This window comes from Calonectris borealis, chromosome 19, assembly GCF_964195595.1.
Source record: "Calonectris borealis chromosome 19, bCalBor7.hap1.2, whole genome shotgun sequence".
NCBI classification, from domain to species: domain Eukaryota; kingdom Metazoa; phylum Chordata; class Aves; order Procellariiformes; family Procellariidae; genus Calonectris; species Calonectris borealis.
The window spans coordinates 8,663,597-8,689,219 of NC_134330.1; the positions used below are offsets into that span (position 1 = coordinate 8,663,597).

The 25,623-nt window shown below is 43.7% G+C and overlaps 1 protein-coding gene across 1 annotated transcript; it reads right to left on the minus strand.

Moving 5' to 3' along the window:
- Positions 1-9,346: 9,346 nt before the first annotated feature.
- Positions 9,347-24,734, minus strand: LOC142090760 (3 beta-hydroxysteroid dehydrogenase type 7-like). The gene is given in 7 exon segments (XM_075169120.1): positions 9,347-10,208; positions 10,210-10,357; positions 11,390-11,552; positions 12,436-12,535; positions 16,715-16,823; positions 20,529-20,684; positions 24,587-24,734. Coding segments are annotated over 7 exon segments (1,113 nt in total). The 3' UTR covers positions 9,347-9,919.
- Between the last annotated feature and the right edge of the window lie 889 nt (positions 24,735-25,623).

The following is a 25,623-nucleotide window of genomic DNA, read 5'->3' on the forward strand; positions in this document are numbered from 1 at the left end:
TCTCTGAGGAGGCAATTGCCTGATGGGATTCATTCCTTTAATTTCACCAGGAGGCCCATAGGGATTGCAGTGTGGTTGTGGCAGGGCGGGGGGGGTGAGGGAGGGGGCGGCGTTGCTGTCAGGCCAGGGTGGCCAGAGGTGCCGAATTACAGCCCTAAAAGCTGCTGGGATGTCCTACTGACAAATGAGAGGGAGAGAAGTTTCTTGGCTTTAACAGAGCCACCACATAGGAAAAGTCAACACGGAGAAGAAAATCAAACCTTTGTTCCTCTGAATTGTGAAAATTATTTCCTCTGTGGGTGTAAATTGATGGGCGATACTCTGATTTATCAGGTAAGGATCTGGTCTAACGTGCAGTAAAAGCTTCAAGTTTTGGCCGTAACTCAGAGGTTAGTCCTTTAGGTAGTCACATAGGAGGTTTTGCAAAGGGATCAGAAGGTAGGGCTCTTGGGAACCCCAGGAAAAATAAACATAACCCAAAAAGCTGTGAGAGATTGTGTGACAGCCTCTGGTGAATGAAAAGTGACTGAACACCAGGTTTTTCTCTTTCACAGCCATAAAAACCAGGCTAAGGAGTCTGTCCATTACATCTCTTCTATGGTATCACTCCCCGTGTTTGACAGAGCTCATATGATCTACGAACTGGGGCCTGGTTTTGATTTAGCACTGTTTATTAACCTAACAGTGCTGACATATTTTAGTGCAACATATAAAATCTAAGGCTTTTTCTTAAGCTGAGGAAATGAGGTTATGTGACATTGATCTAAAATGGAGGGGAGTATTTTAGGTTTCACTTTAACAGACAAGGGAACCGAGACAAGGGAAATGCAGTCCTTCTCCTCTCCTCCCTGCCAAGTCCTCTGCAAATGGGGCAGAAATACCAGGTTTCAGTAAAGTCCAGCATGCGTTTAAAACCAGCTGTAAGTGGCTTTTGATCATTTTCTCGTGTGTGTGAAAGATTGTAAGAATCAGTTTAAAATTTTAATCGAGGCAATAAGAAAATCAAAATAACTCAAGGTCTTCTTGAGTTACTCAACTCACGTCCAGGTCTGAAAAGAGTTGGACACAAATGTCCTGTGGCTACAGTGAAGGTACAAGACCTTGTCCCCATTATATGAAAAAGGAAACCAAGGCCAGAGGGTGGGGGAATGGTGAGTCTGATATTATGGTGATTCAGTGGGTAGAAAAGAGAGTGGTCCTCCTGATTTTAGGACCTTATGGAATCACCAGTGCTAGAAATGTCATTTAAGGATAACTGATTAAGGAAATCTAGAGCTTACTGGCACAAAATAGTGATCTACAGACAGGCAATGACAGGCCATTAATAGACCTAGTAATATGGATTTGCATTAACTGTTTGGAGGTATTTTGTAAGCCCCTTGGCCGCATGTCAAATCACTAAGCTGGTACATTGTTCCAGCATTGGAGTTACTGTTGTTGGTGTGAGTCCAGAGTTGTTGTGGTTGTGCAATGCTACCAAGTCCTTGCTTTTCTCCTGGTTACCGTTTGAATGGAGGTCCTTTCCTTGATTTTGATAACAGCTATTAAATTTGGCTGCACCCTCTCAACATTGCTGTGCTTCTCGGAAATAGGGCAGCAGTTGTGTAACTTCCATTCATCCGTCCATACAGAGCAGTTAATTTCCATTATTGAGGTTTCTCAACATCATAACAGAGTTGCATTAATGTGGCTTATCTGTGATAACCAGTGCAAACTAGTGCAGGAAAATCCATGAACAGAGCCAGTCCTGTTTAATTCAGTCTGGTGACTGAACATTACACCATTAGACTCCACCAGCGCCGCTTCGGGGTGTAGCTGCACCATCTCTCAGCTTCCCGCTCCTCCCCACACCGTTCCTCTCCTGACCTGTGCTGCGGTGCTCACTCTCTGCTTGGATGCCTACTGGCTGTATTTTGATCCGTATGTTTGCTGGAGTTGCTTGTAACAAGTTACCACAATCAGTTACTCTGTGATCTGAGCAAGCTGGGTTGTAATTTCACCAAATTGCCTCTATTCCCACCATGACTCTGTGGTTGCCCATTTTTCTCCTGCAGCCGGCCCAGGAGCTCTTTCCTTTCCCATCACTCCAGTCACCCCATGAAGAAGGGCTGAAGGAGCTCACGCATTGCCCCGTGTAATCTTGCTGCTAGCTGACGTTTTTCCTCCTCTCATTTATCCCAAATCCCTTCCTTTTCAGATCCCTTCATTTCCTCCTGCTCTTGGTTTTTAAGCCTTCTCTTATGTGACTTACTGTCTAGAACAGCTTCCCTCTGTACTTCTCTCCCTTTCCAAATCCTTCCTTAAACCACAGCCACTTCAGCAAGTCCTCCTTTTCAGAGGCAGTAATCCCCATTTATGCCGTAGCCCACAAACATTATCTGGTGTCATGTCAAGCATATGTACAGCCTCTAAGGTAGTCTGGTGAGGTTTCTGAGAGAGAGCAGAGCTTCTAAATCCCTTTGAAATGTAATAGAAGTCAGGCACCTAATTCTCTTTGGTTTAAAAATCCCAATTCTTCTCCTGTGGCAAGGCATGTGTATTGATCTAGGTGATGTGCTACAGTACCACTGTACAATGCTATCTGAGTTTTATATTGAACCATTAATCATTTGAATGCACAGCAACGTGCGAGTTAAGAGCATGTGCCCAAGATTAAGATGGGCTGATTTAGATGTGTCTCGTGGGGCTGGTTCTTGCTCGATTGCTCATTTCCAGATGTGAATTTTGAGAATGGAAGAGCTTGCAAATGCTGTGTCTGCCTTCTGTTAAGGATCCCCCATAGTCTGTACCTATCTCTGTGTAAGTAAGCGGGATTACTCCCAGCGGTATCAGCAGCAGCAGGACTGTAGACGCTTTGCTTCTTGGTTACTTGCTGTGAAACAGGTTTTCTATCAGCCGTATCTGCCAAGCAGGTGAATTCCCTCTGTTCCCACTGAGGCTGTTGCCATGAGAGCCCTGTACAAAAGGTGACTTTGAGCATCGTGGAAATGTCAGGAATATTTAGCCTGCTGTGTTTCTTACAGAAAAGGAGATCGGAGTTGGGATTTAAGAGGAGGATGGTATGGTCATAAAGGGATTTAGGACTAGGGCTAGACGTGGGGGTGACTATAGGATAGTCGTGTGGATTTTTGTCCAGTGGGCAGAATAGAAAGAAGTAATTCAGGCGATGGTGGGTCTGCTCTTACATCCCCAAGAGAGGGACTGTTCACGCAGGAGCCACCAGCACTCCTACACTTGGCTCGCTTCTGCTTTTATTAAACTCAGCAGTAAAATTTCTGTAGGGAGCCTGTCAGGTCCTAAGCCCTAAGCACTTTTGAGAACTTGCAGCCCCCCAATTTTTGATCCATTACATTTGTTCCTCATGTTGTGATTTAATTCCCAGGAGCATCGTTAGGAGTAGTCTGTGGGTAGATGGGACTCTCCTGTCTCTTCCTGGTGCAGCTCTCAGGCGACTTTGCCTGATAAAAAGTGCTACCCAAGTAAATGTAAACTGTCAGTCATGGTCAGTCCTTAATGAGAGCTGTGCTAGATTCAGCTCAATTAGAACCCATTTTGAGGGGGGGGAGGGGAAATCTACTGTGTCAATGTTTATCCAGTAGAGTAAAACGCAGCAGTCCTGGGAAGGAGCTGTGGTCTGCAGACTCACACTGGGCTCAGCTCCCCCCCAAGCAATGGCTGACAGCAGATCCGACGCAGCACATTTGCGGGATATGTTCTCCTCCATTAAAAAGATGAAAGGTAAGAGGAGGAGAGGAGGCTAATTCTGATCAATTGCCAAAATCATAAAATGCAGAGAGAGAGACAGAGGAAGAAACCTGCTGTAAATTACCCAGTGAGTCCATGCTGGAGCTGGGGATTAAACCCAGGTCTGCAAAATTCCAGTCAATTACTGCGAGCATGAGGCCACTTGCATCTGCTGACTCCCCGCTCCGGGTACTCCTCTTCTGAAGCAGCGAAGCTGCTTGCAAAGTGTGAGAGTGGCAAAATTTGGGCTAGTCAGCAATGCCTTTCTCAGCACTGCAATTCACGCGAGCCCTTGAGTAACTACGGGATGGCAGGATCACGTACCCTCCTGCTACATGGCGGGCTGGAGCCATTTAAGAAATCCCGCGGCCCTGTGAGTTCCTGGGCAGAATTACTGCGCTTGGTTAGGCTGAGTGGGGTTCACTGGCTGTAGTTTATGCAAGCGGGGTGGCGAATGAGTGGCTGGAGAGGATGAACAGGGAGGGAGGGCAGGTTTTCCATTACAGAAGATCTGGATTTATTTCCGTTCATTCATTGCAAGTCAGAATCCATTCTCTTCATTTTTATTCTTCCATGCTGTGACACCTTTAAAATCCATGGTACATTTAACGTTTGATTTTCATTTAATACCTTTTAAAGTGATCTAATGCAGACGGATTACTAACAGTAAGGGTTACTGTCCTTTGCTGGAAATACCCTATTTAATAAAATATTGTAAGACAGATTGGCCACTCCATGCATTAAAAAAAGAAAGATATACTAAGTTTAGATGCTATGGCAGTAAAACTTTATAGACCTGTCAATTTTAGACAGACATACTCTCCTGAAGTTTCGAAATCACTTTGCAAAGGTAGCTAGCTATCCTAGTTTTGAAATCAGAAATAGTTGTTGTTGCAGTTTGCAGTATTTAATGTAGATCTATGTAAATTGCTAGGGGAGGGGGAGGAGAACAGTTTGATGTTGAAATATAATTTGGACTGTTCTCATCTTTTCTAGTAAAGGCTGTTTTGATCATTTCTTGCCACCTCCCAGTTTTCAAACATCTCAAGTCTCTCAAAAAGTTCTGATACTTTTAAAGATAAGGATCAAATTTTATGTATTTCTGCCTCTTAGTTCTCATGCCTTTGACATTCAGGTTTGCAAACTTCTTCCCCTATCAAAGGGCTTTAACATCTTTCCTTTTTTTATTTTTAAATGAAAATTGACATTCTCGTTTGATAATGTGACTCTAGGAGCCAAGACTTTAAGAAAAATGCCAAATACCACAATACCTATGGGAATTTGCAACCTTATTATTAATAATGGGCGCCTCTCATTTCTCTTCAAGTCTCCTGAGATTTTGATGTTTCATCTAAATCCACCCAGATTCTTGTGATCTTTAAAGGTGGGGAGACAGTGGAAAAGTACTTCCTCGGGAGAAGAACTGATTAGAAAGCGTGGATCCAGTTTCCATTTTGAACCTCTTTAAACATCAAATATTTTCAGGTCTAACGTTTGGTTGCCTGCAATCTTGTTTTTTCCCCACTCCTTTTTGCTTTGCTGGTAGAATGAAAAATTGATTTAAGGTTATATGCCTGGAAAAATAAAGCATTTAATTTACATTTTACAAGGCAGTTATTGCAGGTTAATTAAATATCAATTGAGTGTTATAGGCCATATTAAGATTTATTAATAACCCAGCAGATAAATCTCCTTGGAATTCAATTAAATGAAAATCACATAAAAATATATGTGCAATTTTATTCATATAATACATAAAACTTGTGAATTATAGTGCAGCATTGTACAGTAAGTTGATTAATGGGAATTAATTGCTGAAATAGACAAAAATCAATTTAAACTTCCTGTAGCAGATATAAGAAGCATGGTATACTTCTCCCACACCCTTGGAAAGCTGAGTTTGTATCTGCGCTTACAACGTCGTGCTCCATACCATAAGATGCATCTTGGACATAAATGTGCTTCCTCTCCTTTCACCTGCTTTAGCTCAGCATTTTAGGCTTAGAGTCAGGAACAACTCTTTATTGCCAGTATGCCCCTGTTGAGTTAATTGTGTGACTGAAGACTTTAGAGGTGAAAGAAGCAGCGGTGGATATCCCTGACCGTGAAAGTGCACGTGGGTTCATGTCTTGTGTCACAGGCAAGATCTCTGTCTGTAAGGGAAAGGCTTGTGAGTGTATCAGGAGGTGTATGTGTATGTGTCGGAGACCTTTGCCCTTGATGCTTTTTAAAATCTCTCCTTAAACACTTGTAAGATAGTTAGCAATAGAAACACTACTAGCCAGGTTGTCTGCAAACTCAGGAGCACACGGGTGTGTTGGGCTTTTCCAGGATTGGTGAGTGGATCTAGGCCTGTTTGGGGAAGCAAAGCTTCCGACATCGCAGATGAGGTTCAGGAGCTGGACTTGGAAAATATCTTTCCAATATTTGCAGCACGATTGAGGCCTGGCATGCTGCCATTTGTTCCCTGCGCATCCTGTGTTAAATACTGTCAATATGAGATTATGTTCCAATTACAGTACCAGACTGACTGGTTTAACTCCTACCATGAATCTATTTTCCTTTATTACTATGTACTAACTATATGACGGATGTACCAGACACCAAAAGAGATGGTCTCTGCCCAGAGGGCTTTGTCTAAAAGAAACATGCTGGGAGAAGACAGAACGCAACAGAAAATGCAGATGAATGAGTAACTCGGTTGAAATTTTCTTTTTAATTTGGGGATTCTTTGCTTGTTTGTATGTTTGGCTTGAGTTTTAATATTACTAAGCTTGCTTCCTTCAGACATTGCACAAGAACAGAGACTTCCATAGAAACTCAAACAGGGTTAGGCATGTGGCTCTTTGAAGTGTGTATGTGCGTGTTGGGGGGGTGAATGCTCAGTGCGCACATGGGAACATTGGAGGATGGAAAAGAGGGAGAACCACGTTCCAGCTCAGACAACAGCTCCAGCAGACACCATGGCTCGTGCTGGGGAAGTTTAGCTGTGTTTAAAATAGAGCAGGTGTCTTTCTGTCAATGCACTCCTTGCTCATCCTCCCTGCTCCTCCGGTAGAGAATGCATGCATCTGTCTCCTCTGTGCTTCATCTCTGCTTCTCCCTGCAATAGTTGTCAGGGATATTAGCATTAAATACTTACTGCCTGGCTTAACTAAGGGGTAAGATAGGATTTAATTTGTATGGCTGAAATCCAATTATATAATGGAGCCCCTGGGGGAAGCAGTTATACCTGCTGAATCTCTTGGATGAGTAATTGTGCACAAAGACTCCTCTCCAGAAGTAGAAACAGATCTGAAATGTTTTTTTTTTTCTCTTTTTTTGCTGCTGCTGTTACATAATAGGGCTGAGACCCTGAAAAGAAAAGCCAATGACAACCCAGTGCAGTAGAAAGAATTAAAGCATTGCCAGGAGAAAACAAGTTATAATCTGATAAAATCAAGGATCTAACAGGAAGTCTGCAGCAGCATTAGCTTGGAGGAGCCAAAATGCAGGGCAGCCAAAGGAAGCTTACTCATCTTTTTGGAAAACAGCACAGAGGCTTTGCTGTCTAACTTTTTCCCCCACTTCTACCATGAGCAGGGCAAGGGAATCCTCTACTTGCTTGGGAAGTGGGTAGGTATAAAAAAAGCTAAGCAGCCAACTAATTCAACTCCTTTTGAAAAATCCTGCCCTTAACTACCTTTAAAAATCTCTGCTCCTTATCTTGCATGTCATCTGCATTCTGATAAGCATCGAAAGCATAGGTGATGATGAGCAGGACAGGAACAAAAGCATGATGAGGTTCCCAGCAAGGTTTCTAAAAGCAGGCAAGCTTGTAAAGCATTGAGCTCTGGGATAGTATTGGGCCTTGACAACTGTCCCATCTGATACCTTCAGCAGCTCCAAAGCCCACAAAGGAACATACCAAGGGCTCTGAATGGGACTGAAAGCATCAGCTCTTATACTTAGGCAAGTTTTCTCAAAGGTCAGAGTACTATATTTAATTCTATTTTTAAAAATAGAAAGCCAACTTTTATTATTTTCTAATGAGTTCTGAGTGGAAAAATAATTTCCTCAGTCTCTTTGATCACATGACTACGTGAAGATAAAACGATGGCTGTGTCCAGCCAGCCGAGGGATGCCCAAAACTCCAAATGCCACAGATTGAGGACGAACCCGGATGGTCTGGACACCCCACCCCATCCATCAGCCTCGCTGTCTGGGCAGGTCTTCCAATTCTTTAAAAAAACAGCTAAAGCAGAAGCGGTTGCAACACTTGAACTCGAGGGGAAGGTACCTGTCTCACAGAGTTGCAGCTCCACCCAGTGGCTCTTTTTTTTGGCAAGATAAAAGCAAGCTTTCAGAAGCATTAAAACCTGTTGAGGTCAACGTTGTTATACTGTGGCAATGCTCTGAGAAATTGGGTGTGTATTTCTTTGTCAAATTCTTAGCAAGCTGTCACCTACCATTTGAATAATGGCAAAAAACTGCAAAGAGAATTTTTGGTGAAATAGAAAACCCAGCAATCTTATTACTCCTTTTCTTAAAAACCTCCCAGCTTAAATGGTAGGAGAAGAAAAAGTAGGGAACTGATAACTTACACACTTCACCCTCCCAAATTCTCCATGAGGAGATTGCAATTTCCCCAAAATTTATTTGTTATATGAAATTATTAATTAATTACCAGAGCAAATTATTTTCAATTTGTAAGTTCATTTTGCATAGAATTCTCTTGTAAGTGTGAATTTCAGTGAAGTTAACTTGGCAACCCACACCGTATTGCTTCGCTTTCCTTCCTGGGTAATTACTGTGACTAACAAGAAGTGAATTTTGACCATTTCTATCAAGGATGCCATGCTGAAACTTGCTTTTTCCAGGAGGATTAGGGCACTTGTAATTAAAACAAGCTTTTATTTGTGCATTTCCTACTTTGACTGTAGGAAAACTTGAGAGATGGGTACATATTCACAGAACACAGAAGTGTGATACCAGCAGAATTAATTTCAGTTTTGAACCAGTATTGCAAAAAATATCCCATTCCTCCAAGCTCAAGTGAAAACTGAAATCTCTATCGTGCTTAATGTAGGTTTACCAGTCTCTCTGTATGTATTAAAAATAGAGGAGCTGATAAACTGATACAAACCGCAGTTTTTGTTGTGAATCTTCTCAAGTGCCTGCCCCATCTGTGTTAGGAAAATATCACCTGTGAAATACTGCTCCCAGATGGACTGTGTAGCTCCAGTGCCATGGAATGAGTTGAAATGACCTCTTCCTCCTGAAGTTCAGACGTTATTTAGCATAAACGCAGCCCCTAAGGCCTTCTCTGAAGTTGCTGTCTGCCAGTGTGGCAGCTGAACGTGGGCTTTAATTTGTTTTGCTTTGCTGCTAGAGTGAGTGAGGTAAGAGAATTTGAGTTACAAACTATATGAATCCCACCTCTAAGCTTGTAGACGTCAATTATCCATCCATACGATTAGAAAGTAAGTCAGCCTATACATTGTTAGCACGAGAGATTGGAAGGTTTTTTTTACAGGGATAATATTTTAAAACAGTTATAACATTCCACATGTTAAGAATAATAGGAAGCATCTTGAAAAAGGTAGCTCTGGAAAATGGAATTCTTTTTTCTTTTTATTAAACCCAAAAACAGAGCAAGAACTTGCTGGGCTTTCCTTGTCTTCACTAAAATGATCACTGAAGATCCCTTAAGTGTATGAGCCAAGTACAGCCATCCCACCAGCTGCCTGAGACCGTGGCAAGGGAGAGGTCCATTGCTGAGTATGGAAAGAGATGGAGGCTTGTCAGGCTGTGGAACAAAACTGGTTAACTAATTTTATCAAAAAGGTGTTTGCTGTGCACCACCTCTCACCTGAACCTGTCTCTCTTGTTCTTGCGAGCGATTCCTGTGCAGTGGTGGCACCGTGGGAATGAGTGAGGCCAGCAAGCCCTGCATCTGTGGCACATACCTGCAAGAGGATGCTTTCAAGTGCACCCTGGTGTTTCATATGACACTTAAAATAGCTGAGTTGTTGGCAGGGCAAGGCTATATACTTGCACCCTGAGAGTTTTGCTCTTTCTCTGTACCAGGATTTCTCAGTGTTTGCAAAATTTCTGCCAAAGATCTGTGCATGTTGTGAAGTTCAGATGAAACTTGCTGGTGTGATAAGCTCTCTCCTTACCCCAAACATGCTACTTAGTTCTTCTTTTCGTAGAGTTGGAGGGGTTCCAGGTTCCCTGCAGCTGCTTTCAACCACTGTGCCGTTCTGTGTTTGCCCTCTTGCCAGGTGAAGAGGGGTTTGTACCCAAAATGCCTGGAGGCTTTGTCTGTCTCATAGGAGAGGGTGGTGACTATCGTGTTCAGTAAAGGCAAGTTTAGGAAAGGCTGTGCCTTCCAGAAAGGGTACAAGATGACCTTGATTATCCTGTGCAATTGTATCATTAAGCACATCTTCCAGTAAGGGATGTGTGAGCCTAGTCTCACAGGGGTCCATAGAGGACAACAGCTGATGCCTGATCAGGAAACCTTGTCTCCTTGGAGTGTCATCATAGGAATAATAGACTTGTCCAGCGAGTAAGTCTGGTTTCAGCTGCAAGTTCTTTGCTGCAAGAACATGCATCCATGCAACGTTGCCTGGAGAAATAAGAGGGGGAGAGAAACAGGTATTCAGGAGGAGCTACATTTTCCTGTTTACTGTAGGAGTGAATGAGTACATTGGATCTGCCAGCTTCAGTGCTGTGAAGGAGGAAAAGCACTCATCGTGTTACTCAGCTGTGCTGTAGAGAGACTGAGTAGTTGATCCAGACCTCCAAAATCCTTTAAACCTTTGGTCTCCCGTTTGAGCTGGACAATTAATGTGCCTCGTGATACTGGTTCATGTGAAGCGAAAGGGCAGTGTTTTGTAGCGAGAGCAGGATGAATGGGAGGCAGTGCTCGAGGGTTTTATTCCTGGCTCTGCTGTGAGCCTTTGAAGAAGTCACTTGATTTATCTAGGCCTAATTCTTCTCTAACAGCACTTTCAAACTACTGTTATCTGCACTTTTGGAAAAAGACATATCAGTGTGCTGCACAGAAATAACTAAAACTGTGCATGATTTAATGGTGAGTTATACTCCCCTGAAATGCATTCAACGCCACAACAAATTCTTTCTGTAGATTTTGTGAGTAGTTTCTTGTGCTTGCTGAAATCAGTTATGTAATACAGCCTTTTTTGCAAGGAATTTTACAAGTAGTGTTAGTTTAATTTCTCCTAATGAAGAAGAAATTAAGTATCTTTTCAAACCAAAAACATTTTTAAAATATTGCCTGAATTTCTCTGCTCTCCCCCCATATATCTCTTGAAACGTTTACCTAGAAAAAGAAAGTTTAGATCTCTATCCTTTTTTCTGCTGACTTTTTTTTCAGTTTTCTAAACAACATTTTCCCTACGTTGAGGGGAAAAAAAAAAAAAAAGAAAACCCTTCCCAGAAAAAACAGTAGAATGCAAACAACAGTTTTAAAAAGTCTTTTAGCCAGTCTAAGTTTTGTGGTTATAAAAATATTTGTGCTCATTCACCCTACTCATCTCTCTGTTTTGGAAGATTATGGTTAACCTGACGTGTAAAATCCCCTGTGACTAAAACAGCCTGGTAGCACCACATGCAAAGAGATCAGTCATTCACTCACCCACGTATGTGTAATTACGCTCTGTGTTTTCAGGCTCTAGGTAGTTCAACACACCGTTCCTGGCTTTGGCAAACAAATACAACTCTTGAAGAAATGTTGCTTTCTCCCCGTACGCTGTGTTTGCACCAATAATGCAGGCTGAGAGTTGACCACCGTTGCTCATCTGTAAAGCCAGGGAGGGATGTTAGTGAGTGATGGATTCAGAGCTGAAATCTTCCGCAGTGATATTGGGTTTGCCAGATAAAACCAAAACAAGGAGTATTGGGCTAGAGGAGTCAACCTTTGCACAGGTGAGCTGGACAGCTAGGGCCTGGTTTGGGTCCCTAAAAATGCAAGGAGGTGCCCAATTTGACCCCGCCCCACCCCGTTCCCTTTCATAGCACACCTTGCACCCGTGTGATGCTCACTGAGAGATGTTGGATGGAGGGTGCTAGTGGCATTAACCCCTTCTGTAGTTGTGACATATAAACAAGTGTTTGCAACAACCAAAATCAGGTACCAGAGGAAGCCAGCTAAGCTAGCTGGCCTCAAACTGTAACCGGGAGCGAGATGCTCCAGAGTGATTTAGGACAGAAGTCTTGTTCTTACATTCTGCTTCATCGTCTAGAAGAACTCATCTGTCTGCTGACTGTACTGGGAGTCTAAAAAGACTAGCCAGCTAACTTAGGTAGATGGCTGACTGGGTACACGAATATTTTTTATTCTTAAATCACTCAGGCACGTCTGAAAATTACACCTTTATGCGGTATGAGCCAAGTGAACCTGGTTTCTTATGCCCTAATTTAACACAGCTCTTTCCAAAGTCACACTTTTGGTGGAGTTAAAGCACAGGCTCAAAGGGCAGCACCCTTTGATCTTGCGAGAGTTTGGCAACTTCTTGATGATGTGGGAAGATCAGGCTTTGGTAAGCTTAGGGCAATGTGGTTTATGCATCAAGTCAAGTTGGATACACACTAAGATAGGGGTTGTGGGGTCTTTCTAACCAGCCTTCTCCTTCCACCCATCCTGTGCTGTAATACCAGGGGTGCTGCCATTGACTTTTGTACCTTTTTTCCATTGGCTTCAATTACAAGTTTTTCTGCCATGGCCTTTGTCTTCCCATAAGGCAGCTCCACTTCCCCACTGTATTTGATGTCCTCATTTCCTCTGAAATAGATTGTGGGAGATGGTGAGTGACCATGGAGTAGAGCACAGGGCTTGGAGACATTTGTCACCGCGTGATTTACTCTGCAATCCCTGCTCTCCAGGAACTTACCACTAGCTGTGAGTTATATGAATCTGAGATCCTTGCTGCAGTTTGGGAGAAATAAGACCTCAAGAAATACCAGGGTGTTCATAGGCAGGTTTGCATGAGGGCAGTGGTTTGATTTCCAAAAGCTGGATTTGGTTTTGTCTAATAGTGTGATTGAAGCAAACAATATTCTGGCAGGCAAATTAGGAGGAGTTACCTTTTTAAGCAGCTCACAAGTGGCTGAACAAGGTGGAAAGAGCACAAGAAGATGGAGGGCAGGAAAATGAGGGCAATCCTACTTCATTTTTTCATTAGAGGTAGAGAAAAGCCTCTCATGAGCCATAAACTAAAAGGAGAAGCTGCTGCTTAATTTTCTTACAGAGTTGATTAGAGTTGGGAGATGTTTGCTAGTGACGTGCTAGGGCTGCTAGTGATCTCCGGAAGACATGCAATCAGCAGGTTTGTGCTGGGATTATTCCTTCATCTCCCCTAGCAAATTATGCTTGAGGGGAAGCGCAGAGAAGTGGACCCATGATTAAGAGCAAGCAGGGCTCACAGCCATGGTGGGGATATTTGGTTGCCACTATGGAAGACAACCGGCTCCTCAGCCTCCTAACTTACAGCTGCAAGGAGGAAAGCCCATGGGATTTAACATGTAGCTGGCCTCACAGGCCCTGAAATAATTCCAAGGAGAACCAAGAAAGCAGCTCTATTCCCCACCAGGATGCTAGTGTTCTGTCGCAGTGGTTCTAGATCAATATTAGACCATTGCAGGATTTGGTTAAGCAGATTCAGTGGGCTCTGGAGGAGCTGGGGAATGAAAAAACCTTGTTTGAAGCATTGGGAAGGACCATCCATGAAGACCATGTGTCCACTTGCTCCCCTGCTGCCATGACTAGCAAGGATAGGCTCTCTCTCCCTCTGTGTGCTGCAGGAGACTTTCTTCACGTTTTAAAATTAGTTTACTCTATATTTTGCTCTCCTAGAGAAATTCACCCTAGGCAAATACCACAGTCTGCCAGGCATGGGGTACCCACACACAGGGCAACGAAGAATGATCATGCTCCTTTTGCAGATGGGGCTCGGATGCACCTCTTGGAAGGGTTAAGTGGCCTGTGACGACTTCATGCAGCAAATCTGCAGCAGAGATCTCGTTGTCAAACACTGGGCCTTGGGAGAGCAAGCTCTGACTCGGGCTCCATGTTTGACCTTGGGCAACTTGCTTGCTCTTTTCTGTGCTCAGATCTCCGTGTGTCAAACGTGGATAATGCTGTTGCCTTTCTCTTGCCTGTTTGGCAGTCTGGTATCTTGTGTGTCAGATATCCCAGCTGAGATTAGGGCCTTCTTGTGCTACAGCAACAGAAATAAATTAAGAGCAACAGAAATACAGCCTCCCCGCACACCCTGGGCTTTTATCACAAAACCCTCCTCCCCTTCCCTGTGTTTACGGGTGATGAGCAAGAGACAAACCAGAAAACAAGCAAGACAAAAGATTGATTGTGCATGGTTTGTTGCAAGCCCGGGAGAGGCCCAAGACAATTAGGGGAGTTATCTAGAAGTTCTAGTTTTAATTGCTTTCTTTTTTTAATCCAAGTTTATTTTCTGCCTTGCAAAGCTTTTAAAAAGCAGCAGCTTCAAAGGGGCAAACCTGCCTGCGGTTCCTGGGCTGCAGAGCTCTGCTTGTGTTTGTCTTCCCCCACCCCTTTTGAAGCTTGGTAGTAACAAAGAGCTCAGCATAATGGTCTTGCTTTTCAAAACGATCACAGATAACCGAACGCTAATAAGACTGGAGCAGCATTGTCAGAAGGTATCTCAGCAGTGGCTGTCTCAGAGGGATTGAGACTGACAGAGGCATTTTCTATTATTGTCGGATGCTGAGGTGTGAGCATTATCCCTGCACCCATCACCCTGTCCAGAGACTAACCATGCTTTGTCTGTGTGAATTCCCAAGCATGTAAAAGTGAGTTAAATAAAATTATACAAGGAATGATGGAGAAAGAGGACAGAGAAGAAGAAAAAGGCAGGCAGGCAGGATCATGGACTGTGAGGGAGAAGAGCAGAACAGATTGGGTGGGGACAGGGGAGATGAGGAGGAAGGGGAAAGCCACATCACCTGTGCTTTCAGTCTGGAAAACGGAACCATATTACATTGCTTTCCAGTCTTCACTGGGCTCCCTATTGAAACAAGTGGTGTAATTTTTTACTGAGGGTCTGACCCTTCTCATTTTGCATTCTGTAATTTCCTTAGTTTAAAATAAAAATCATTGGAGAACAAGGACCACTCTCTGAGGCTTTCTCCCAGCATCATGGGAGAACCTGAGTGTGTTCTGCAAACTGACTTAACAGCTCTAGGTGGTGGTTTTATTTGCATTTGCGGAGGGGAAGGATTGGGAGTTGGTGGTCAGAGATGTTCCTGTGTAGCTCTATGAGCATCCGCCCGAATGGGTTTTTGCTTGCACCCGCTGGTGCCATCATTACAAGCCAAAGGACTGTCCTCTCAGGCAAGATTTGGGATAGATTTTTCAAGACATCTATTCACAACTATCTCTTAAGTCGCAGGACTAAAATACTAACAAGGATGTATGCCTGTATCTACATTCATTTTTAGAAATGATTTAGATATGCTAATGACCAAATTCCATAGCTTTTCAGTGACACAGAGCCTCTAGTGCTCATCCCAAGTGGATTGAGGTTTGTTGCTCTCATGGATTTTTTTCATAAGCCAGACATTTATTCTACAGATTTGGGTGCTTAAACACTTTTCAGAACAACTGGGTTATGCCTTAGCTTACTTGTGAGTATGAAATTTAGGCTTGTAGGTCATTTTAAGTTATGTCTTAAGTAGCCTTTTCTAGCTGGACTCAGATCTCTAGATCCAAATGACTGAAGCCAGCTGTGTCTAGACTGGCTGCCTGTAGAGACAAAACTTGACTTTGAGCCAGTTCCCCTTCCACACAAGTTTCCGTGGTTTGAGCAGTCTGTATGGCTACAACCATGCTTAAAATCAGCAAGGGGCCTTACACAATGGTACGTATCAGGCTGCAGCTATCTCTACCGGACTTCAAATTTAACCTTACACTTCAGCTCCTGGTCTTTGGAAATATCAGCCCCGTTCTCAAGGTGCAAGTAGTGTTGCCCCATGAATACAAAAGTATCTGGATGCTGAGTCCTGAGCAGGAGTGTCAGCTGATTGTGAAAGTCCATTCTGGATATCAAAGATCTAAAAGCAAAAAAACCCTCCAAATCATAATTTTGACCGCTTTCTTTGTATTGCTCCAAATCCCACCTTTGCTGCAGGAGGTTTTCTGAAGCTCTGCTTCTTCTTCTGGGTCTGTGGGTCAGTCTTATAGGAGCCACATATAGCAGAGATGGGTTGAGCATAATGCCCAAAAGTGTAAAGTCCAGGAGTTAGCCCTGGTAAACATATTGCCAGGAAAAAGGATTTCGAGGGATAGAAAGGTGCAATTTACAGGTCAGATCCAGGTCACAGAAGAGTGTAACTACACCAAAAGCATCTGTCCCTCTAAGACTATGTGGCCAACTAACTTTCTTCTGGGATAGTGCTAAAATAGTCTGTATATATTTGATAATAGGAGCTGGGTACAGGCTTGCTAGCAGTTCACTGTGGAGCTGAAAAAGGGGAGGGGAAAGTGGGTTGGTTACAGTAGAGCATCACCTACCCTTTGGATTGACTCAGTGTGAGGGAACAGCAAAAGCTCTGACCCAATAGCAGGATACAACCTGACCATATCACAAACCTTCAGCATCTGAGACCTTATCTGAAACCGATTTTAGGGCTTAAAAGAGCAGGGCTCTACATGCTGGGGACAGCCTGGAGGAGTGGTTGGGTCATACATCTCTCTACCGACTCTTTCAATCAGTGGTATCCACTACTAGTCAAGTTTAGGTTGGGAAGAGGTGTGGTTCCTGAAAGTGGAAAGCAGCAAAGAAGGATTTTCAAGAAAGAGAAGAGGAATTGACAGGAAGGGGAACACATCTGCTCCTTTGTAACCATAGCAAAAATCTCCATCTGGTTGCAGTTTCATTGCTGTTTAACTGGAAATCCAGAGTGATGGAGATTTGCTTAGCCTTACCTGAACGTGAGCTCATGCGATGTATTGGGTCCCACCGCAGCAATGGAGCTTGTGTAGACAACATACAGGATATTCAGGACACAGCAGGCCCTTAACACTTTTTCAGTGCCTGTGGGGCAGATTGAGAAGGACAAACATTAACCATCTTGCCTTGATTCCTGTTGTGCAAATCAATAGAGATTTCCAGGCTTGGGATTCTGACTTGGAACAGATCCATCTTTTTTATGGCTGAAAAGATGTAAAGCCACAGGTCAGGGCTGCAGTTCCTCAGATATGTTTGCACTGGCATGGATGGTTTAGAACATGAGAGTAGCAGTTACATCTATAGCTATAATGTATGGGTATTGACAACTGACTTAACTTGGACTTACTAGTTGCTAACAAAAAGGAAGCTGACAGCTCGGCGGAGCAAAACTCCATGTTTTCCGTCTTTCTTGATTCATGGGCAGACTGTCAAATGGTGAATTGCAACCTTCTGGCAAAAGGATTGGTGTTTTTAGTTGCATATATTGCTCTATGAAAGTTCTGAACGATGCCTATAGGGTGAAAATCATTACAACAGACTCTTAGTAGCTACAGAATTTTAAATAAAATAGCGGGGGCAGCTTACAAGTCCACATGAAATCCAGATGAATCTGAAGCATGGTTTGGTTTAAGAAAGGTTGTTCTGGCTGAACTTGTGGGTCAGTGTGCGTGGTTTTTGTTTGGTGGGTTTGGGGGGAGTGGGTGGGTTTAAATGACTCTTCCAGGGATGGTTTTTGCATTCCATGTGATTTTGATTCAAGTTGATTCTATGAGAACCTCAATGACAACAGCATAACCATGGTTGCATACTGAGGGCCTTCAAATCTGATAATGCAGATCTTAAAGGAAGCCATTCAATAGGGTTGGTTTCTGGAAATCTCCATACTATTTAGAATCATAGAATTGTTTAGGTTGGGGAAAAAACCCTTTAAGATCATCAAGTCCAACTGTTAACCTAGCACTGCCAAGTCCACCACTAAACCATGTCCCTAAGCACCACATCTACACGTCTTTTAAATACCTCCAGGGATGGTGACTCAACCACTGGGCAGCCTGGTCCAGTGGTTGATAACCCTTTCAGTGAAGAAATTTTTCCTAATATCCAATCCAATATTCCTAATATCCTAATATCCAATCTAAACCTCCCTTGGCACAACTTGAGGCCGTTTCCTCTTGTCCTATCACTTGTTACCTGGGAGAAGAGACCAACCCCCGCCTCGCTACAACCTCCTTTCAGGTAGTTGCAGAGCGATGAGGTCTCCCCTCAGCCTCCTCTTCTCCAGACTAAACACCCCCAGTTCCCTCAGCCGCTCCCCATCAGACTTGTGCTCCAGGCCCTTCACCAGCTTTGTTGCCCTTCTCTGGACACGCTCCAGCACCTCCATGTCCTTCTTGTCGTGAGGGGCCCAGAACTGAACACAGGATTCGAGGTGCGGCCTCACCAGTGCCCAGTACAGGGGCACGATCACCTCCCTGCTCCTGCTGGCCACACCAGTGCTGATACAGGCCAGGATGCCGTTGGCCTTCTTGGCCACCTGGGCACACTGCCGGCTCATGTTCAGCCGGCTGTCAGCCAGCACCCCCAGGTCCTTTTCCTCCGGGCAGCTTTCCAGCCACTCTTCCCCAAGCCTGTAGCGTTGCCTGGGGTTGTTGTGACCCAAATTTATACCTGGCTAATCAGGCTCTGCCCTTGAGCTTTGCTGCAGATCTTGCATGGGAGGGCTTGTGATTTCTCTGTTCTCTTTGTTGTTAAGGGCATAATCTGAAATGATAAAGGAAATCCTGAGCTTAGAATAATTTCAGAGGGCATGAATCAATTTACTTCTCTATGAGCCTATCACAATATGTAAAGTTAACTGAGAACCCCTGTTAAGGAACATCACTGAAAACAGCTGAGTTAAAATCCATTCAGCTTAACAAAAAGCAGATTAAAAAGTCTTTAAGTGACTAGATGGAAAAAATAATTCTTGTAGAAGAGGGCTCTTCAATCTAGTCAACAAAACTATAACAGGATTTGGCAGCCAGTGGTTGAAACAGAGGAGAGAATCAAAGCAGAAGATAGATGTAAATTTTGCCAGAAATAGTAATTAACCATAGCCACACTAATACTCTTCAGCATTGTTAATGGCTTGCTGAAAGACATGATAGATAGCCCATTAACTTGCAGTCCTTAATTCTAGGCAAAAAGCCTTTTGAAAAGGCATAGTCCAATTTAGCCACAAATTGTTGTGTTTAAGGCAGTAATTGGATGAATTTCTGTGGCCTGAGTTATACAGAGGAGCCAGCTAGAGGATTATATAGTTGACCTGTCCTGACCCTGTTTTTTTCCATGAAGTCTACAGCAGGTATCAAATGCAGTTCATTTTTATTCTTTTACCTTCTATGACTTTAATAGAAAACTTTAGACTAATCTCTCAGTTCAAGATTTTGAGAAGTCCTAGCGAGGGCAGCAGCCTCATTTTAGGGAGGTCTACATGAAGCCATCCAAGGGGAGGCAGAAATGCAGAACAGTGTCTCTCTGAAAATAAGGCTCCTGTTAAGACATCTCAAACGGTGCTGCTCAAAGAGGCACTCAATCACCAGTCACATTGGAAAAAACTTTGTGCGTGTGGTTTTCTGGGAATGTCACAAACATCTGCAAGAGCTTTGGTTTGCTGAATAGGGGAGTTGCCCAGTGTTCACTGCTATCTGTAAAAACCTCACTACGCTAAAGTACCTTACTCATAGAAAGCAGACAATGAAGAGGAAGATCTCACAAAGCCATTAAAAGGCAGCAGGAACCCTCAGGCTCTGAATATTCTCAGAACGCATGCACAATACAGCCTCTTAAAAGCATCTGGTTTTGAAAACAACTACAGCAATGAAAAGAAGGATGGAATTTAAATGTTGTCCTTGAATGTATCAGCAAATAGTAGAAGCCCTAAGCAGTAATCGAGTTTGAGAGAGATATATATATAAAAAAAAAAATATAAAATTCCTTCCTTGTGGTTAACAACTATTTTAGTAGCTAACAGCCTGAGGTGCCATTGGAATTGCTGCTGTAATAGAGATTTCATTATTTTTATAGCTTGTGCTTATTTTCTAGATTTATGAACAAATTTTCTTTAGGCAGATCTTGTACCTAACAAGAAATCGGCTCTTGGTGATAGGAAGCAAATGTTGTGGAGCTCTCAGTTATGCGTGGCTTGTAGACATGCAATAGTTGTGCAGTCTGACTATAATTAAAATAACATCCCTCCCTTAACAGCGTGGATGCAGTTCAACTGGTCTTGCACTGGTGTATAGTGTAGATGACTTGCACATCAACTGCAGTCTTGCACTGGTATATAGTGTAGCTTTTTCTCCCTGGAAATCCCTGGGAATGCTATAAGGTATCTAGAACAGGAGTTAACTTTTAATTGCTGTCTTTGTCACATACTAAACAGTTTCTTGCCACTATGGGCGTGTTCCGAGTCCCCTCAGTACTGTTAGTGGAAGCTATAACCCTTGGCCAGAATAACTGTATAATAACTGGGTCCAGATTTGACGTTCTAAGATGAAGCTTTATCAGTGGAGAGGAGCAGCATGGCCTGCCCTGAGCACGGACAGAGGAGCAAAGGCAGAAACTTCCCCACTGGAAAGGAAAGGTCCCGGGCACCTTTCTCATCTCGTGGCAGAGTGGTACGTGTGAAATTCAGGGGACAAGGGAGCACTAAATCAGAGAGGATATGTTTGTCATAGCATCTCCTATGACTACACCAAGGCGCGTGAATTTAAGGCTGTATTTGATTGCTTGTTTTAAAGAGCTTACCCCCAACGTTGACAGCGCTCATTTCCCAAAAGGGCACAGTGTTTCTGTAGTCCACAATAGCAGCTGTGTGAATAACCACGTGGACTCCCCGCATGGCAGCAAGGAGCAGATTGTAGTCTCGAATGTCTCCTTTCATCACTGTCACATGAGTGGTAGCTGGAGAAAAATAATATAACCATAGATGGGGGGGGAGGGGAGGAATATAAATCAGCATCCCCACCTTCTTGCAGAATGAGGATCCTGCTTGGAAAGCTTTCTTCTCTGCAGGGCAAGCTGAAGCACACTCTAACTAATGACTATGCCATTTGAATACATCACACCAGGGGAAAATACATCCCTATTTTTGAACCCCAAGAAGAAAAATCTGCATCTGGTTTAATTCAGCACAGCACTTTGCTGGTTTGCACCAACTGTGGGTCAGAATAACTGTGTCTGTCATTGCAAATCTCTAGCGTGCATCCAAGGATAGCGCTGAGCAAGAATGGGAGGCTGCTGGCCCAGAGCTGCAGCTGGTTACAGGACTTGCTCTAGTACGTGTGAATGAGTGAAGCTGGGCCGGACAATTTCCTTAAGACAGAAGCTTTTTAGAGCTTACTGGGAATAACACCAGATGAGTTCAAGGGACATTGCGCAGAGCTTTATTTAAATTGCAAATGCCACAGATGGGAAGGGAAAATAACGTAACAGGTTAAAAAGTTTCATAGGAAATTCCTCCCTCCTGAATTTAAGCCATTCAGAAGGGGTTTTTTCCCCCCGTGTCCTTTTTCCCCCTTCTTCTTCCTCAAAATAGCTGTTCCGTACATGGCTACCATGGCATCTACTGCTAATTTTCTTGCTTTGAGACAGTGTTGTAATGTTTAAGTGGGATTTTTCCCTTTTTCCTTTTCTGTAGTTGGGAATAGTCAAGTGAGAAGCTGGGGTTAGGAAGCTGTACTGCTTGGGGCTTTTGTAATAAGCCAGACAGCAGTAGCGGTCGCAGGACTGCTTTGGGAAGGAGATGTCTCCTCTGCCCTGCGCTGGCAGCTTCCTGGAGAGCCCCATGCAGCCAGGGATCAGGGTAGTGATTTCTGAAGGATCATGCACATGAGCAGCTCAGGGAAGAGTCTGTGACTCCAGCTGTGGAAGTGTTATGATATGGAAACCCTCAGTGAACAGCTACCAGGACAAGGGGATAAAAGAACAGGGTTATTCCTCATGAACTCAAAGGAGAGACAAAATTCAAGATAGTAGATCAGCTGGCTGAGCACTTGCTAAAGAGTATGGCATGTAGGAAGAGGCAGAAGTTTTACAACAGGGTCAAGCTGATTTCTTAATTGGCATCACCAAGATTTGGTGGACTAGCTCATAGGAGTTTTAATATTAAATTAATTTAATATTAAAGCATAGAGCTGATTCAGCAAGAATAGAGCAGAACAAGGAGGAAGGCATTGCCCATGCAGCAGAGGACCAGAGGAGGATGCTCTTGCTGAAAGTCTTTGCCAGTGCTGAAAGGTGGAGCAGGGTGTCAGCAGCCTCATGGTGGGGGGATTCTGCTGCTACTTAGTGGCGAGGGAAAGCCCATAACCACTCAGGCTGAAGTGTTAAATAGTGTCTTTTGCATCACCTGTGTTAAGGCAGCTGGTGCAATTAAGACCAGCAAGAGAATGATGAGAGCTCGGACAAAACCAGGGAGGATACAAGGCAACGAGGAGAAATTTTCAAATTATAAGGCCTGATGAGCTTTAGCCAGGGCTACTAAAGAGGTGACGGATGTCACTGCAGCTACTTTGGAGAACTTTTGGAGGAGGCACTGGAAGACTGCACGTGAAACACCTGTGCTTAGAAAGCAGGTGAAGAAGAGCCAGGAAATTACAGAACAGCTTGATTTCAACCCCAGGAAATTCAGGAACACACATTTAAACAACATGTGTGTGAGCACCTGTGGGATAGTAGGGGGAATAGAAGCAGCTGACATCGATTTGTCAAGAACAAATCAAGTCAGATAAATCTCCTTTGGTCTTATGACAAGTTAACAGGCTGTACGGACATTGTGGTACAGGTCGATGTCATCTATCTTGATTTTAGAAGGGCTTTGGAAACTCTGTGTCATTCTCATACACAAGTCAGTAAAACACGGTCTAAGTAAGCCACATTAGGGTGAGCACAAAGCTGGCTGAATTACAGTTCCCAGGGAACTGCCAGCTGTGGTAGGTGGCTGCCCTGGGGCTCTCCAGGGCTTATTGCTGTATTTGAGTCTTTTTTATTGTTTTCCTCAAGAATCTGGTGGATTTGTTCATTAAATGAGCAGATAACATCAGACTGGGAGGGACTTGAAGTACGCTGGAGGATTAGAGTACAAGCTGAAGGTAACTCATAGAGTTGGAGGAGGAAAAAAAAGTGAAATTTGATAGGGACAAAGAGAAGATATTGGGGTTAGTAGGGAAGAGGCAGCAGGTCTTCATGAAAGAATTAAGTTGGACCAGGACAGCTTAGGAGCTATTGCCTGTCAGCAGGGTCTTGCAACTGTGAAAAAGGCATAATTGTACTGACAGGGACAAAGAGGAGAATAGTTTGCAGGACAAAAGAAATACGTCCATCAGCTTTACTCAGCACTGGGAAGGCCAGAGCTGGCATCTCTGTCCTAACCTCGGTGCCCCTGTTCCAGAAGAGAGCAACGCCAGTGCCCAGAGATACGGCAAGTGTGAGCGGCAGAGGACGGAGGAGTGCACGAGAGCCGTTTTAGCATGGGGTGGAACGGGGTGGTTCTCAAATCACAAAGATTGTTGTAAAAAATGACAGTATTAACCTATTCTACCTGTAAGGTTAGATGAGAAGTCAAGGACTTAAATTGCAGATTAGAATGTACTAACAAAAATGGCCTGAGGGTGCAGAAATTGGGTGCCCAAGGTGGCTTGGGAACGGAATAGAAAAACATCCATTGGGAAGGTTGTGGCTGAGCTGATTCTGCCTTGGGGCAGAGGGACGGGGGTTGGGATGGCCCCTCAGGGATGCTTCTGCCTCATCTTTCTGTGATTTGCTGTGGTGTTAGGCCACAGACCTCTCCTGGAGCAGGGATTATGGCAGCTTCTTAAGGTTTAAACAGTTTTTTTTCTTCAGTTATGGGTGCTTTTAAGGCAATTGGCTACCTGAAGCCTGGGGAAACCAGTCTGGTGAGTTCATCTGCCTGGGGAGGGTTTCTGATAGTGATATTTCCCTGGGAGTCTTTTAACTTGCTTTAAGTTAAAAGATATTCTGTTGATATCTCCTAACAGATGGGATCTCCCTTATCATTTTTTCCTCTCTCGTTCGAAGCAGGCTGGAGGTTTGGGCAGTCAGAGAGAGGGGGACCCAGCCCACCGTTAACCGTGCAGAGCACCATGAGCTGCATTGGTTTGTTTTGTGGGGGTATTCTCGAATCCAGCAAAACAGGTTGTTTTTCCCCAACGTGTCTCTCTGTAATCAACCCTTGTGAAACATCAGAAGGCAGCTCTCAGAATATGATCAAATGGATTAATTTAGTAACTTTGAGCGTGTTTACTGAGACTCACCTCTTCCTTTTTTATGCGCAGCACAGTAAGGCTACTGTAGGTTTCTCTCAATTATTTCAGTAATTTATTTCACAATATCTGCAGCAGATGCTGAGTTTGATTCTGTTATTGTCAGGGCTTTTTGTTTATTTTTCTCAGAATTGGTAACTGGTTGGAGCAGTTCAGGAGCATGGTTTTTTGTCCCTTTGCTGTTAGTCAGACTGGTTGAGCAGAAGCAACTGGGTAGCCAAGTTCCCATGTCAGGTACTCGGTGTGCACGTTGCTTCTTTCAACTGATCCCTGAGCGGGGACTTAGATCCTCCTTGTGATATATCTCTTGGGGTTACACACCATGGATCTTTTTGCTTTGATTTAGTCCTATGCTGAAAAACGTCTCTGAGCTGGAAGTTTTTCTTAGCTTATTAAACAGCTTAGTCTGTTTAATCCAGGTTCCTATCCCACGCCTGTAACTGTGGCATCTCCAACATAATACCAGCTGTCTTGAAAGGGAGGGTTATGGCTGCTAGATAGAAGCTGATACCCTTTTCTTACCTGTGGTGAATTTTTCTACTTCTTCTCTTGCTACTGGATCAAAAACTCTGACTTCTTTGATGTAGTCTTGTTGAAACAAGAGCTCTACAATCTTCTCCCCAATAAAACCACATCCTCCTGTCACCAGGTAGACCCAGGCTCTATCCATTTCTGAAGATGTTTTTGTGGTTGAGGAGTAGAGAGAAGGTTGCTGCCAAGATCCTATCGTGCACTTTTAATCTCTCAGCCAGTATGTTTTCTGCACTAAGTCTAAAGTTTAACTGTCATATAATGTAACTGGCTGAACATTAACTCCATCCAGTTACATATAAATCAGGTTTTCATTGGCACAGTCACACAAGTGCTGCCACAGACATACCAACGCTGCGTACAGGCCAATTCTGGGCGCTCTGACTCAGCCTTTCCCTTCTACCACGGTAGCCCATGATCAGCGGGGCACTCAGTCCAAAATTTTGATGCCAGAAGTTTTCCATCCTGGACAGCCCTTTCCCACGGGCCGGGTTGTCAGTCGTTGTAGCCTCGAGCTCTCTGGGTGCTGCACAAAGATGGTGTGTCCTGGAGATGTGCTTGGGGCAGCCTCTTTTAGTGTGAAGCTACAAAGATCTTGTTCCCATGCACGAGTGAATTTGGGTAGGTGGTGTACAGCAGATCTGCCCAGCGCTGAGCTGTATTGCGCACAGTGCAGGCAGGGTCAGGAATCATCTGCAACTTTAGGATCACTGATTCTACCAGTTTGATTATCTAGTATGCCTCTCCTGAATGAATTCTTCTTTGAGTTGGAATATATATGTACATACACACACTCTCTCTCTCTCTCTCATATATTTAGGAGGAGAAAGTCCTCTAATTTGAAAAATGTCTAGGAGTAAAAGCTCTACCACATCCTTTGGCAAATTGTTACAATGGTTAATCATCGTCATCATCGTTAAGAGAGTGCACTGTTGTTTTTATCTGCCAGACAGTGGCTAATATACCTTTTCCTTGCTAGGCTGTAAAGAATATGTGCTATTGAGTTTGTCATTTGGATAAAAAAAAAA